Source organism: Pipra filicauda, unplaced genomic scaffold (genome assembly GCF_003945595.2).
Source record: "Pipra filicauda isolate LSUMZ 115617 unplaced genomic scaffold, ASM394559v2 scaffold51_size4534324_pilon, whole genome shotgun sequence".
Lineage (NCBI taxonomy): Eukaryota > Metazoa > Chordata > Aves > Passeriformes > Pipridae > Pipra > Pipra filicauda.
This window is the reverse complement of record NW_024104665.1, coordinates 2,588,612-2,603,741: the sequence shown is the minus strand read 5'-3', so window position 1 is coordinate 2,603,741 and position 15,130 is coordinate 2,588,612. Positions and strand designations below refer to the sequence as shown.

Genomic DNA, 15,130 nt, shown 5'->3' with positions numbered 1-15,130 from the left:
TGGTCAGGGGAGGAGACTCGCTCTTGTCGGTGTGAGAGGTGGGCATACTGGAGGAGAAAGGAGGAAAAAGTTCTTTGGTGAAAGACATAATGAGAGAGGCTTTTGAAACATTCAAAAGAGAAAGAATGTATGAAAGAAGCAGAATGGACAAAGAAGATAAAGCAGAACACTTTCCTGTGTTTTGGGACACTGTGACTGGAGGTAGTCGTGAGGCCAAGTGTCAGACTCAGGGTTTAGCTCGTCAAGACATCGAGACCTATATTGAGATACCATGGAGTCTGGTGACTGGGGCTAGGTAGAAGACACTGGAGCAGTGCTATGGATATACCTCCCACCTCCACAGGTGCTACCATTTCCTATCATTTCATTAGTTTCAAGTGGTCAGCCTTGTGGCTTCACTACTTTTCTGATGCATGAGAGTCAATAAAATGTCGCATTATTTGGGTAAGGTATAGATTTCTTTTTGTTTTCTTGAAACTTGACAAATTACACATATATGTTGCCATCTTGCTCCTCCCATCTTTCCCCACACCAAGAATATTTGGAAGATTGCAAGGTCAAATATCCAAACGTTAGGAAATCCAACTTTAATTCAACCTTGTACTGCTGCATGTATGGAGAAGCAAGGATAAATTACACTATCACTATTGGGTTTTTTTACAGAAGTTCTTTCATAATTCATTAGACAGTGCAGCTCTGGTGATGAATCAGGAACATACAGTATAGGAAACTATCATCTCCAACAGTACTACTGCCTCAGTTGCAAGTTGAATGTGATAAAGAAGTAAGATCAGGATCACAAGAAGGGACATGTCAAAGCTATTTAGTTTTGCTCTCGTGATTTGCATTCTGTCCCTGCCTCTCCCAGAGAGCTGTTTTGTGCAGGTAAGCAAGTCATTCCAAGCAGAGTTTGGAAAGGAGGTCACTACTTTGCCGAATGCTTAGCTGGATACCTTGCGGGCATGATTTGCAGGAGTTCAGAGCACACACAGCTGAAGCCAGAGGGAAATGCATTTTGAATATTAAAGCATTATGGGGTGCTGACTCCTCAGTGAAACAGGTCTCAGATCAGACATAAAACCAGTCCAAATTTTTTAATCTTCATGACTGTCTACTCTGTCTGCAGAATAGATAGTGCCATTCCTTCTTTCCGTGTACATCGTTCTAAATGCAAGTGATTTATGAAGCACTCCATATCACGATGAATGACTGAGAGTCACAGGTTACTTAGCCATTCTGTCTTCTCTGCCTATTTGGAATATTTTGGAATATTTTGAATAAGAGAGGTCAAAGCCATTTATTAAATGCGTAGAAAATAGAAGGAGAGTTTTCTTCCCTATGGTGGGGAAGTCCCTGGTGTTGCATAGTTCATATCTGCATTACTATGTGAGACACTAATGTTTTAAATTTTGTGGTGTCTTGTGCAAAGAGCACTTATATTCAGCACACTGGGGAGAGCATTCACAGCACTATCTTAGTTCCTTCTCAGTTGAAGAGGCACAAACCAATTCCTCAAAGGGCTTTGAAGGAAATGGAAAAGACAAATGTAAAATCTCTATTAGATAAGTATATTGGTATCTGTGTTAGACTTTCTGTTGAAGAACTCTGGTTACTGATTGAATACTATTTATCAGTCAAAGAGTCTGTGTATATATATTTACATTTTATGCAAGACTAAGCAGGTTCTGCTCCTTCTGTAAATTTACTTGGAAGAAGGCCTCAAAGTAATTCATACAAACCATGTTACAATTTACTGATCCACCTGAGTGTGCCGAGGCCTCCAGAATTGTGGTGTGTCTGCTGAAGATGCAGATGAAGTTGCAGGTAGCCACCCCCCAGAGGTCTGGGATGGATGCATACCATCCAACTCTCTTGGAGCCTGCTAGAGGATGCCCTGATGACAGCTAGAAGCTTCCTAGCAAGTCTTAAGCCAGCTGGTATGCATTTAGACTGCAGTTGTATGGAAATGCCAGAGCCTCAGGTGTTTCAGTAAGAGAGATATAAGTAAGTGATGTGATTTCCAAATAGGTGTGGACCTGCCCATGTAAATGGAAGTATCCTGGGTCGCTGAAGGTGCAAAATCCAGAAGTCACCTAGGTGGCAAGAGCTGTGAAGGAAAAAGGAGGAGAACAGCTCCTTGGGATCTCTTTAATGTCAATATCTTCTTGGGAAGAAACATTGAGTCCTGATTCTAGAAATGCCTCAGCCTCACTAGGGTGATAAGGATCACCAAACCTTTATTTTGATCAAGACTTTTGTTAGTAGAGTGAGGAATATGTATGCGTCATTTCTGAAAGAAGGGCCAGAAACTAATTCACTCTCAAGTGAAATTGAAATCATTGGTGCATCATCTTCCCAGTAAAAAGAGCAAAGGTTCTCTCATGGAGAGAAAATGTTCTTGAAAAAAATTTCAGAGATAAGATATTTTCCATTCCTGATTGAGGCTTGTGGCTGTTTACCTGTTAGACACTTGCAGGAAAACTGCCCCTAAGTTCTCCTTAGATCACTGTCCTTGAGTGATCTGTAGTCACTGAATTGTTGAATAGGAGGTCCCTGGCAGCATCTGCTTGTCTGTAAGACCATAGTTTGAGAGTCAGGCTGACTTCTTTTGCTGTAATGTCAGAAAACTTTGTACAACAGATCATACTATACTGCATAGAAATCAACTTGCAGCAGGCATTGGAAGGCATTTTGGTCTTGGCAGAAAAAACAGAAGAATGTTCTCTTGGTCACTTGTACTAATCCCTTGTATTGTGAATGTTTTGTGGTCCTGGTAGCTTCTCAAATTACCGTGTGTTTGCAAACTTAATTATATTTTCATAACGTTGTGTATCTGTGTACATATTTGTCAAGAAAAAGATAAAAATAATGTGAGCTGTCCTTGACACACACAAGTTTCAACCTTTAGAAAGCATCTGAATAAGACAGACACTCTGAATTATATTGGAAGCTTGTAAGGGTGGTTGGGGTTGGTTTTATCAAGTGTTCATATGGTGAGCAATTTCTGTGGGGTTTTGCTCTTTAGAGTATTCTCTTAAATAAATGGCCAGTCTTCGTGAGCGAAGATTTGGGAAAGGTCATTAACCCTTCCAGCCTGCGCAGTGGATTTTTAGGTGAGACACAGCGTGCGCTGAACTGAGCCCACCCTTTAGTCCTGAGGTTCATCTGCCGGGGCCGAGCAAAGCTTGGACAGTGGCAGTGAGGTCCCCAGGATGTAGGTTTGTTTAGAGTGACCTTCTCTTAGGTGGATTGCCTTCCACGGCTGACGAGCTCCACCTGCCCAGGGGGCCGGGAATCGAACCCGGGTCGCAGCGGTGAGAGTCAGACACTCTAACCACTAGACCACCAGAGGCCCCACAGTATTCTCTTACATGGTGAGGAAATGGCTAGTAAGGAAGCTGAGACTGCATCATGAAAATTTTGGCATAAATTATTATACAAAATATTTATGGCACTTTCCATAAGAACAGCTGTGTAGCCATTTCATTTTGAATGTCACCCTTTTTTAATAAGTAATATGAAACAAAGATAAAAAATAAATATAAACCATCTTAAAAACAGTTTCTCCCCATACAATTTCATTATACGATATCAGAACAGATACGACGACTGAGGTTCCCAAGTTGCTTTTTTGCTATTCTGCTCGAAAATACCTTCATTCAGTAAGTCACACATACAGTGGAATCAGATGTTTTGTAGTAAGTTAGCAGGTCTCTGCTCAGGTGTGCTCAACAGCCACAGTTTTCAGGAATCTGCAACTCTGCCTTATCCCACCCTTTAGATAGAACTGCTGGAAGAAGGATGGGAAATACCAATGTAAACTGTCATTCAGGAGAAAATGTAGAACAAGATCAAAGCATGTTGTAACCCAAGTGGCCTTGAAAATTAGAAAATTTTTCAGTAATCTAAAACTACTCTAAATTCTAGTAATTCAGAAGTGAAGAGTTTGCTTAGCAGTTGTCATCAGCTGAGTCAAGCATGCATCTAGAACAAGGGTTATAGCACCAAGAAGGTTTAGTGTTGTATCAGTACTTGTGTAGAAATACATAGCATTTTTATGCCTGTATTTGTGTCTTGCAAAAAATCCACCAACATGCACTTAGTAATTCAGATCAGTTGATTTAATTAAAGAAAAAGGAGAGAGAACTTTTGCATTGAGACTCCTAACTGTCTTAGCAAGATTTATTGGTGTGTATGGCACTTGTTAAAATCAGTGGCTTTTGCAGGGGGCACTTTATGTTACTTCTTTCTGAAGAATTAGATAATATAAAAATGTGTAAGCACTGTGATTTTTTACTTTGTATTCCCAAATTTATGTCAACACCTTACAAGTTGTTCTCAGCCCACTTAGACAAGGTTAGATCATCACATGGATGAAAGAACTGTTTGCTTTCTAGAATACAATGCCACTAATTAAAGTTGAAAGTGAATGGACTGAATTAGAATCAGCTCATCCATCAAAGACTGGCTACTGATTATTTACTGACAGTGCTTCATTTAGCTCTATTAATTACTCAGTGGCACTGTTATGTAAAGGTCACGCTTGAAAAATTAAGAAAGAATACATGGAAAATTATTGTATGTGCTCAGTGCTGGAGTCTGGAAATAGTAAATGTTAAATGGAGTGTTCATGTGAATAATCTATTAAATGTGTTTTTCTTATCAGCGTTTTAATTGCAATTGAGTAAACAGGACAGCGGCTTACAGATCTTGATAGGCTTCTTATGCAAGTTGTGATGGTCATGGCTGTGACTCCATAGCAATAAAGGAAAGTGTGCCTTTCTATTACTGCTTTTAAAATAGTTTGGTGGGGCTTTTTTGAGTTTTCTGCCCAAATTATACTGGTTTACAGGTATTGAAGGAGAAGAATTTTTGCAGTTGTCTATATTGATTACCCACCGTTTCCTTATTCCTTTATCCTTTAAATAACAAACCTTTTACCAGCATTCCACAGATGTTATTCTGAAATTCCAGCTGTGATACAGAGGTAGATGTGTCTCCTGTATTCCTACAGCAGAGCTGTAATCTACATCTCATTCACTCACATTCAGTAACCTTTATCAGAGCTAAGCAAAAAGTTATGTATAGTTGAAACATGCTAATAACAAGAGTATTTAGTTCTAGTGATACTGGTTTTAAAACTGTATTTATCTTAATTTTTTCCAATAAATACACAATTTGAGTTAAAAAATGTATGTTCTCATTGGCAGTGTTTTAAATAATTAGCTGAATAGTATTTTTACCTTTTCAAAAGGAAAAGCATGAGTGGGTTTAGGCAGGGGGTATTGCTATTTAAATTGGAACATGGCTTTGGGGGAGAGGTTCTGCAAAAACAGTAATGTAAGTGGTAAAGTCCAAATGCTCATTTCCTCTGACAGATCTGTGAGCTGTGGTTGTTTTGTAATAAAACCCTTTGTGTACAGAAGGCATGGCTCACATGGGAAAAGCTTATGTATTCATATATATATATATATATATTTAAAAAGGGAAAAAATATAGTTTCTGAGTTGAAAAATATTGTTCAGTTCACATTCCAAAAAGGGCTTGAAAAGATGAATATGTGTGTGCTTTTTTGCTCAAGAAGGGACTTTAATTTTCTGCTCAGTCTTGAGCTGTAAGTTTCCATCATAATCAGACATGTTATTAACTCAGATCTGTTTATAATCAAGGTCAAAGCTGAGAGCAGCATCACTGCCACTCTACTCAGAGACTGCAACTATTAAGAAATTAGTTTTGATTAGTTTGTTTTGTAATGGTGTTGTGTTTTGACATCGTGTTGGGTGATGTCAGGAAGGGCCTCTTTTTAAAGTCATCCTGAGAAAGCATGGCTATAAAACAGACTCAGGCAGGGAAATGGAAAACAGATGAAGTGGTTGTACGTCATCTAGGGACTATTTCTCGAGAGGATAGAAATGATCTAATGCCTTTGATTTTATGAAACACTATGAAAAGGAATCTGCTTATATATTAGATTTTACATAAATGGTCATTTTAAAAAGTGGAAAGTTTGATGTTTGTAACTTAAATTGACACAGTGCAATTGCAAGAACCATCTGCCAACTATCCAGATACAACAGTTACCATTTCTACATTTTCTTCCTCTTTTTTTTTGTTTGTTTCATTTTGTTTTACTTCTCAGTTTTCCTCTTTTAATTTTAGTGCCCAGAAAGGTGATAGCACTCTAATATTATTTATGGAGACTGAGTGGGTATGAGCATCCCTTTGCTTTCTATGTACTGCTACTGCTTTTCTTCTGCCCTGTTGTTTTTCTGGTGGCAAGACACCTATGTGTTGACTTGCAGTGGAGTTGCACTATTCCTGTGTACCTCAAGGTAGAACATATAAGCAGGTTATTTCAACATAAGAAATGCAGTTTCTAAGCTCTTTTAACTCTTGGGTTGGGCCAGTGGGGTTTTATTTCTTTTTTTTTTTTTTTTAAATTTTGTGAAGCCTAGCCATACATAAGCACATTATTTTAAGTAAAAAATATATCTGTGGCACTGCCTCACTCAGATCTCTTATATTTGATATGTTGAGAGTAGGGGCAAACTTGACTATTACTGAACACTAAAAAGAAGAAAATCTTTAATACAACAAAAAGTGATTAGTGGTTAGGTGAAAATTTCCATTTGCAAATCTAATATTGCAGATATTTGTGACTGCGATGCTGAATCTGCTGTCAATTGGATGGGAACCTGATATCTTGCTTGATACTCAGAATCTTGTTATGGTGATGTATCAGAAAACATGAGATAAATCCCCAGTTTTGTCAAGAGTGATCTTTGTTGCTTTAAATGTCCATGCTTGCCTTTTGAAGCAAGAATACTACCTCATTTTATCAGGGTGTTATGACGTACCATATTGATTGTGATGTATTATTGTTTATACGTAGGTAGACAGCACTTTGTGCAAGAAAGTAAAAAATATTTTACCAGTTCAGATGGTAAATAGTCTGCCCAAAATACTTTCTGTAGTTTCAGTGGAAGAACTTACCCTATATTTTTTCCTTGAAAACTTCCTTGCTGTTGGTACACTGAGGCTTTCTCTCAGGGCTGTTACACTAAGCTGCCTTGCAGTTTTACTTCTCTTTATGTTGGTTCTGAACACAGTATGCGTTTACAAAAATTGCATTACTCTTTGATCTAGAATGAACTTTAGTTAACAATTCCCAGTATAAAACCAATTACAAAATGCTGTGTTAGGCAAGGAATATGTTCTGCTTTTCTATTTTGCCTGTATTTTATTATGGTTGTCCTTAAAATCTGTGTATATGCTCTTAATACATCCTTTCAGTTCCCCATAATATCACTGAGGCTTTAACAGAGAACAATTGTATAGTTGCAGGACACGTAATAGGCTACTAGAAGAAATATTTACATCTGGCATGATCAAAGCTTTTGGAGTATATGAATGTGTATGTGGGAGGTCTAATTTTTAAGTGGGTGGATTCACAAAGACTGAAACACTTGCAGTACTTAACCCTTTTCCCTTTATGAAAATTCAATTCCTAGAAAAAAAAGCACGTAGTACCTGATTCTTATCTTTATTTTTCATTTCAATGAGTAGAATTAATTCTTCTGCTTGTAACTACTTGTTTTAAGTCATGGAGAATTTTTTGTATTTTAGCCCCTGTAGTTAGTTACCTATTTAGTAAGATGCTTATCTCGCTTGTGATGTTTTTACACATTGGATCATATGCATGTTTCAGAATTTTAAAAAATTATATTTTTAACACAGTTTTGATAGTCTATAGAACTGTTGTGAAAGGAGCTCTACTGTATTTTCAATGTTCGGCAATAGAGATGTCTCCAGGTTCGATTTCTGCTGGTTTAGTTCCTGTGTCAATAATCAGCTGTGAGCCACTTCTGTAAATCTGTCATTTGACATTTTTTTTATTCAGTTACTTTAAATAGTTAGTTATATTATGAAAGTCTATTAATACTCAGTCATTTAAATAATCTCTGTTAGCATTTTGTTTGCAAGGCTCTGATGGGGAAGTTTGGGATGAGAGCTGACCTGGGCTAACAGCTTGCTGAACGGGGAGGTCTCGCTCTCCCTTTGGCTTCTTTCCTTCCCCGTGCTGTCCTGTGATCTTCCCTCCCCCAGCTATACCAATTCTGACTACAGGGCAACCAGCTCAGCTTGCCAGCCAAGCAGGAGAACCCACACGCCAAGTTGTGTGCCAAATGCCTATTTGGCTGTTCTGAGCTTTAATTTGCCTGGTGATCAGCAGAGTGCCTGAGCTGGCTACCAGGTAAGCATCAGGGGCCTATGGCCTGAGGGAGCTGCGGTGAATGGAGAGCCACCTGCCCTTTTTGCCCCCGGTGAACTTCCATTTTGCTCAGACCACTCTCTGAAGTCATACCATGAGTCATGAACACAGCATCGTGTGTAATATGTGGTTTCTTGAAAATCAGCCTTGCTTTTGCAAGCCAGTGATGATGTGAGGAGCAGTTCTTGTAAGCAGTTAATACATCAGTGAAGACACATTTATTTTTAGAAGAGACACACCTTTTTGGGTATCTTAAAAGATTCTGTATTTGGTTACAGCATCCATGGCTGTTACTTTTAGAGCTAGGGGTCATCAAAGCAATAGAACATTTTCCCCTGTGAAAGCATTTTTTACCTCTTAAATCCTGGGTATATATATACATAACTTTGCTTGCTGTTATTCATTTGTATTACTTCAGCACTCCAAGATACGCTACATCTCTTTTGTTGTCCTTGTGGCATCGGTAGTCCACAATCTAATCTTCAACTATTCTAGCATCAAATTTGAGTGAACTGGTTTTGTCAGTATGTTCTGTAAGTAACAGCAGCTAAGAAAGCAATTCAGAAACTCTGGAGCCATTCCTGACACTCTGCAGTAGTGGTATGGGATGGGCAGGTGAAGTGAAAATTCTTCATCTGCCAGACTTGGATCTGTTGTTGAGTCTGTGTCAACACCTTAAGTACCAGGACACTGCTGTGCTGCCTTCTGTAGCACAAAGCCAAGGGTATGCAGGCTCTTACCCAAATTTTTGAACCCTAAGTTTTAGCATTACCAGAGTGATGTTGCTTTGTTTTTTTCTGGTCTCAATGTTAGAACTGACACATGAGTTTGGTTGATCAGTTAAATGGTGTCTGCAGTTCACAGAAGGGTGGTTGGCATCTTTTAGGTCAGTGCTGTGTTCAGTCTTCATGTTTTTACTGTGTGCTATGCTGCCTTTACATGTTTTTCCTGTATTTTTTCTCTTTTTTTCTTTGAAGAAAGAAACCAACAACAGCAACAAAAAAACCCCAGACTTGCCATTTCCTCTGTTGCAACTTGCAGGATTCTCTACAAGACTGCCATAATCTGTGACCACAAAACTGCCTTTTCCTCTGTGTCATGCTGTTGAAAAACTGCTAGCAAGCAAGTTCAGTCTAAGCAGGACCTCAGCATTACTTATTTTGCTACCTCTTGGTAGTTTTCAGCATGTTCATGTAATAACAGAATTAGAGGCCCAAGTCTATTTCTTGGTGCATTTCTCAGTAGTCCAGCATTCTCATTCACAAAGAGAGCATCACTGTATTTATACTTAAGGAGTCTAAATCTTAAAAAGGAAGAGAAAGCCCCCAGAAAATAGCAGTTGTATCTATAATCGGTCCTCCAAAGCAACAGCAAACTCAGTAGTGGGAAATACCATTTTTGGCTGTTAGCTCCCAGCATCCCTGAATTTGCTAAATATTCAAATATAAATAAAGTGACACAAGCAAGAGATCTTATATAAACACTGACAATTGTAGGCATTCATCCATAAAATTCTGAAGGATCATCAGAACTCAAAAGAGCTGGGTTTAAAGTGTTCCATTTTGTAAGCATTCATAACCAAGATGTTTGTTTCAGGCTCAGAACACCAGACTCCATTTTAATCTCTGTTCTTCCAGCTCTGAGGATGGCTAGTATTTCTGATGTCCCTACTGCACTTGAATGAAACTGTTTTCTACCTGAGCCTAAGCAAATCAAAACAGAGAGGACAACCATCGTGCCCATCCTTTAGAGTATCAGACTGGTACCAAATGGGGCACAGCAGTAGAGAAAGCAAGGGTTTTTAAAACAAACAAACAAACAAACAAACAAACAAAAAAACACCAAAAGAAAACAAACACACAAACCCAAAGAAATTCCTGGAAGGAAATGTCAGCAAAAATAATACCTAAAAAAAATGCATTGCCTGTAAGAAATGTTGCATTGCACCATTGCAAGCTCTCCCTCACAGACAAGGCTCAGGGATATCCTGATACGGTGATAATTCCTGACATGAAGAAAGCAGATTTGAACATTTGATTTTACTGTCCAGCAGAGACAAACTATATATGTAACATTATTAGTGTCATGAAGAGATTGACTGCCTGCCTTCCTGTTGCTTGTTCAAGGAGATTTCCATTTACCCTCATCTAACTCCAGGATAAAGAAGGGACCATCTGTTCTTTCTCCTTCATTCCCTTCCGTATTATGGTCCTTTGTCCTCATGGTCTCAAATACTAATTCATCCTCCCCAATGTCCTCGGTACATTGCCTGGTCTGTCAAATAACACATACCCATCTTTCCATTGGTCTGTTTTGCCCTGAGATGTTTCCTGCATTTCCATATTCGTTGGCATGCGTGTTTGCTGAATCCTGGTGTTTTACTGTGAGTTTCTTGTCTGTGCCAATGTAGTCCAGGAAACCTGCAGCTGGCCTGAGGCCTCGGGACAGGTTACAGAACAGAGGTCTGTGCTGCAGCTCTGAAAGTGGGTTGTGAGGGATAGGTCTCAGCTGCACTGTTGTGCCTCTTTTATGTCAGTAGTTGTTTTGCTTCATGAGAAGTGCTTAAGTACAGACAGACACAAAAAGTAAGGTCTGCTTTCCATGTCTATATGGATTTTTACCAAATAGTTCTGGCTCTGCTGTCTTAACTGCTTGCAAATTACATCCTTCAAGAATGGCATGTCCTTATGATACCATTATTTAGAAGACAGACCATTCAGGGAACATTTTTTCATTTGCTGGTGACTATGGACAAGGATGAATTTTGCCCAAATCCTTTTTACAGTAATAGGGATTTTACAGGGACTTGTTCATTAGCTCTTCCTCTTCCAGTGCTCTTCCCTCATCTCCTTAAAAAAAAAAAGCATTAATGTTACAAGTGGTGAAACTCCTACCTGTGAACACAGTTGTTGGAGTTCTCCTGCAAATGAGACTTCTGGCATTTTTATATCCTCTATTATTGAGGGCAGCCTTAGGACCCACACAGTCAAAACAGCATCTGCCCAGTAAGGAAGTTTAAGAAATACACTGTGGATGATGGCTTTGTGTACAGTTCTGGCATGGTGCCAAAAACGGTATAACTATAGCTCTGTGATGATATTGTAAACAGTGTCTGCCTTTCCCTTCTCAAACGTCTTTTCTAAGCCTGTCTTTGTTCCTGATCTCTCTTACATGTGTGCGTATATATGTCTGTCTTATATATAAAGAGATTGCACACCAAATAATTATTCATTTTATATCCCAGCCCTTTAAAAACATATCATGTGTTGTAGGTTTTGAGTTCCAGTGAAAATATCAAATCAGATCTAAGGCATAGCTGTTGTTTTGTAAAAATAGTCACCATGTAATAGGATCAGGACTGTCTCTTGAGACATTTGTAACAGACATATTTTATATTTAAACCCAAATTAATAAATGTCACTACATGGGGAGGGAAAAAATGAAGCATCAGCATTTTCAATTGCTTCATGTATTATTTTGGAATTGAGGGAAGGCCCCAAGTGGCACAGAAGTAAACATTCATCTAACTTATTTGCTGTATAATTCGTCATTCTGCATGTGTTTGTATAAATTCAGCATCTGTTTTCAAGAAATCATTTTTGTGCTGATTTTATTTGAAAATGTTTGTGGTCTTGCTCTGTATTCTTACACATATTTTCTCTTAACAGAGTTTGCACTTAGGATAGTGAATGCTCCAATGGCCTTAGATTTAGCATTTGGCATACTGTGTGAGCTGCTCCAGTGGTGGGGGGAGATCCATGCTGGTGTGCTGATCCTGCTGGAATGGCTGCTGGGAGACAGCGACCTGAAAAGAGATTCGGAGACTTCAGCCCTGGTAATTTTAACAACCAGTTGCTATATCATGTTGGAAGCACTGCATTTCTGCAGTCTTGTGGTAGGAATGGAATGTAACATCTCATTTGATGAAGCCTGATGATCACTACTGCAGTATTAACTGATTTACAGTTTAAAAAAAAATGCACATGAATAATATTTAGAATAAAAATAGAGGTTGATACCTGTTTCCTGGCAATATCAGCATAAAACTAAAGAGATCAATAAGCAAACATTGAAATAAACCAAGAGTTACTTCACAAGTCATTGTCGACTGAAATATTTTGAGGCTGAAATGTATTGTTGCAGATGATGGCTTGCCTTGAATTTAATCTGCTGCTGTGGGTGCCAGGCACATCTGGTGTTCAAGAAAAGTGCTCTCCCAACTGCTGGCTTTTCCAGAGTTGGCATTTAAATATTTGGTAACTTTATGCCATCTTACGTATGATTGGTTCTGCACAGCACATGAAACAGCCTTGCTTACATCAGTTACTCTCTTCAGAAGGATTATTTCTGTAAAGAAGAACTTCGCCACGCTGGTTCTGTAAAGCGTAATACTATATAATACGCTGTGCTCTTTTTGTCTTGAAAAGACTGTAAAAGTCAAAATAATGCTGGAAGGTAAACCAGAAGGAGCAGGACCAGCTACATCTTTGAGAAGTTTCTTGACAATTAATACGACCCATGAAATATATTATGGACCTTTTCTTAAGCCTGTGGTTTAGGTATGCCTTTCTAAGTTTCACTGACTGATACAATTTTCCTTTTTCATTTAATCCACTCAAAAAGCACCATGATATAGCAAATTACCATACTGGTTACAGAGAGGTCTCTGTGAAATATAAGACTGTTTCAAGCACATGTTAAGGATTAGGACTACTATTTACTTCCACTGTTTCCCAAGACTTGTACCATAACTGCCTGATTTTTGAAGGTAAAATTTCTTTGACAAAGTAGTTCCCGAACCTTTAAAAAATGCATGTGAATTTTTACCTTCTTTTTAATATAAAGAAGCGGTTCTGTGACACCTGTTTCTGTATATATCCTCTTTTGTATCTTTTATGATTTTCTCATTATTATGAAACAACAAGTCATTTCCTAATCACTGTTGGTTTTCTTTTTGTTAAGGAAGAAGATGATTATCTGTTTGATAAAGGAGAAGTGAATTTTTGGGCAGAGAAGTTGACTCATGTTAGACAACTGAGTAAGCACCTTTTACAGCTCATATCAATGACTCATCTAACGTTACCGCATCACGGAGAACTGAAGCGACTATCAATAACAGCACTGGACCAAGCCCAGCTCGTTGAACACCAGCTTCAAGCACTGCCTCCAGCTCCAGAATTTTCCAAAACTGCGGAATTCACAAGATTGGCTATTCAAAATGAGAGAATATTGCTCTGTCTTAAAATACTGAATCTGCTGAAGTCTGATGATATTTGCAAAAATGAAAATCTGGAAAAGTATGTTACTAAAAGTTCATCCTCAGGGAACATGGACACATTCTCTCAGGGAGACTGAATTCCAGCGATGTTCAAGGAATCAGGATGACTCCAGTAAATCTGCAACAAACTGTTCAGTATTCAGGCTAAAACTACACTTTTATATATTAGTCCATGGATTCATTTTTTTGACCAGATGTGCTGTGGGAGACTGTTCCTTTTAAATGCATTTGCTAATTTCATTCAGCTGAGCATTGTTTATTGCAACCACTGTAGGAAGTAAAGCAGGTAAACCTAATATTTTCCATTCATCCAGGTGCAGGCCACCTGTAGTTCTGTTACATTTTATCCCATATTTTACCTCCTGTATCTTAGTACCAAGAAAAAGTGTATTATTTTGGTCTCCTTACAAAATGTAGCATGTTAATTATTAAATTAATATGCTATTTTTATTTTTAAGTGTTTCAAAAAGAAAAGGAACAAACTGTGACTTTTTTGTTCATGGCAATTTTTAGAGTATATTTCAAATTTTACTGTATTTTTCTCTGGAGGAAGGCAAGGATTTTCACTTTGGTAGTAACCTTGTTTCACACATGGAAACAGCATTAGTTAGAGTTCTGCATGCCTCTTTTTTCCTTTAAATCAAATAATTACGTTCATAAAATGGCTCTAAGATGAAGACTACTGTGTTCAAAACAAAGCAGCTGTTCCGTTGCAAACAAAACAGTTTCATCTTTACTTCAAAACCCCTTGTTCTGCAAGCAGGCCTGGAAAGGAAGGTCCTGCTGAGTAGTGTGAGGCCCCTCTGAAGCTACCAGAGGTGTTTCTGTGCTCCAGCCCTTGCTTTTGAGAGATGCTCTCACCGGCACTCAGGTGGGGTGGCTTTGGGGACTGTTCTGAGTGCTTCATGGTGATGCTGTGTCTGAAACACAAACATGCTTGTTGTGTGTTGAAATGTATTTTTCTGGGAACTGAAACTGGGTTTCAGTATGAAAGCGAGACATCGAAAATAAATATTGATCTGAAAAGGTTGTGTTACCTTCCTGTAGCCAAGGGCTGTGACTGGCTGTAGCACGGCCAGGCCCCCCAAAATATGGATATGCGTCCCTGTACGCCGTCATTTCGGTCTCCTAGGAAGAAGAACATGTCCAGTGAGCGACTGTTTCCTTTCAGCCTCCTCACCCAATTGTGTGTGATCAGAGTTTGCCCGTAAATGTCGATCACACGCAGGTAAGGGGTGAGTGTTGCGGCTCAAGGCCCGCAGGTGGCGCCGCGGCACCGCCGTACGCGGGATGGGCCCGTTCCCTGAGAGCCGGGCCGGGCTCAGCCTGGGCAGGGCCGGGTTCCCTTAGTGCCGGCATCGGGCTTAGCCCGGGTAGGCTCAGGCTTGGGCCGGCGCCGCTCGCAGTGGCTGCGTGCTGCGGTGCCCGATAGCCGATTGCTGCCCTCTCCTTGAGTTTAAATAGAATCTGCTGTAAATCGAGCTGAGCTGCTGACTTGGATCTAATGGACATCTGAACACTGCACAAAACAAAGTCACTACCGAAAAAAAGATAACAAGAAGTGGCTGTAAGTTTTCAGG

The 15,130-nt window shown here is 39.2% G+C and overlaps 1 protein-coding gene across 1 annotated transcript in view; it reads left to right on the top strand.

The window, feature by feature from the left end:
- THADA (THADA armadillo repeat containing) overlaps nucleotides 1-14,576 on the top strand; it is a 160,666-nt gene extending 146,090 nt beyond the window's left edge. Inside the window, exons 37-38 of the mRNA XM_039386956.1 lie at nucleotides 11,941-12,107; nucleotides 13,235-14,576. Of these exons, the coding sequence (XP_039242890.1) occupies nucleotides 11,941-12,107; nucleotides 13,235-13,627 (560 nt within the window). The 3' untranslated portion in view covers nucleotides 13,628-14,576. The remainder of the gene's footprint in view (nucleotides 1-11,940; nucleotides 12,108-13,234) is intronic.
- Nucleotides 14,577-15,130: the final 554 nt, after the last annotated feature.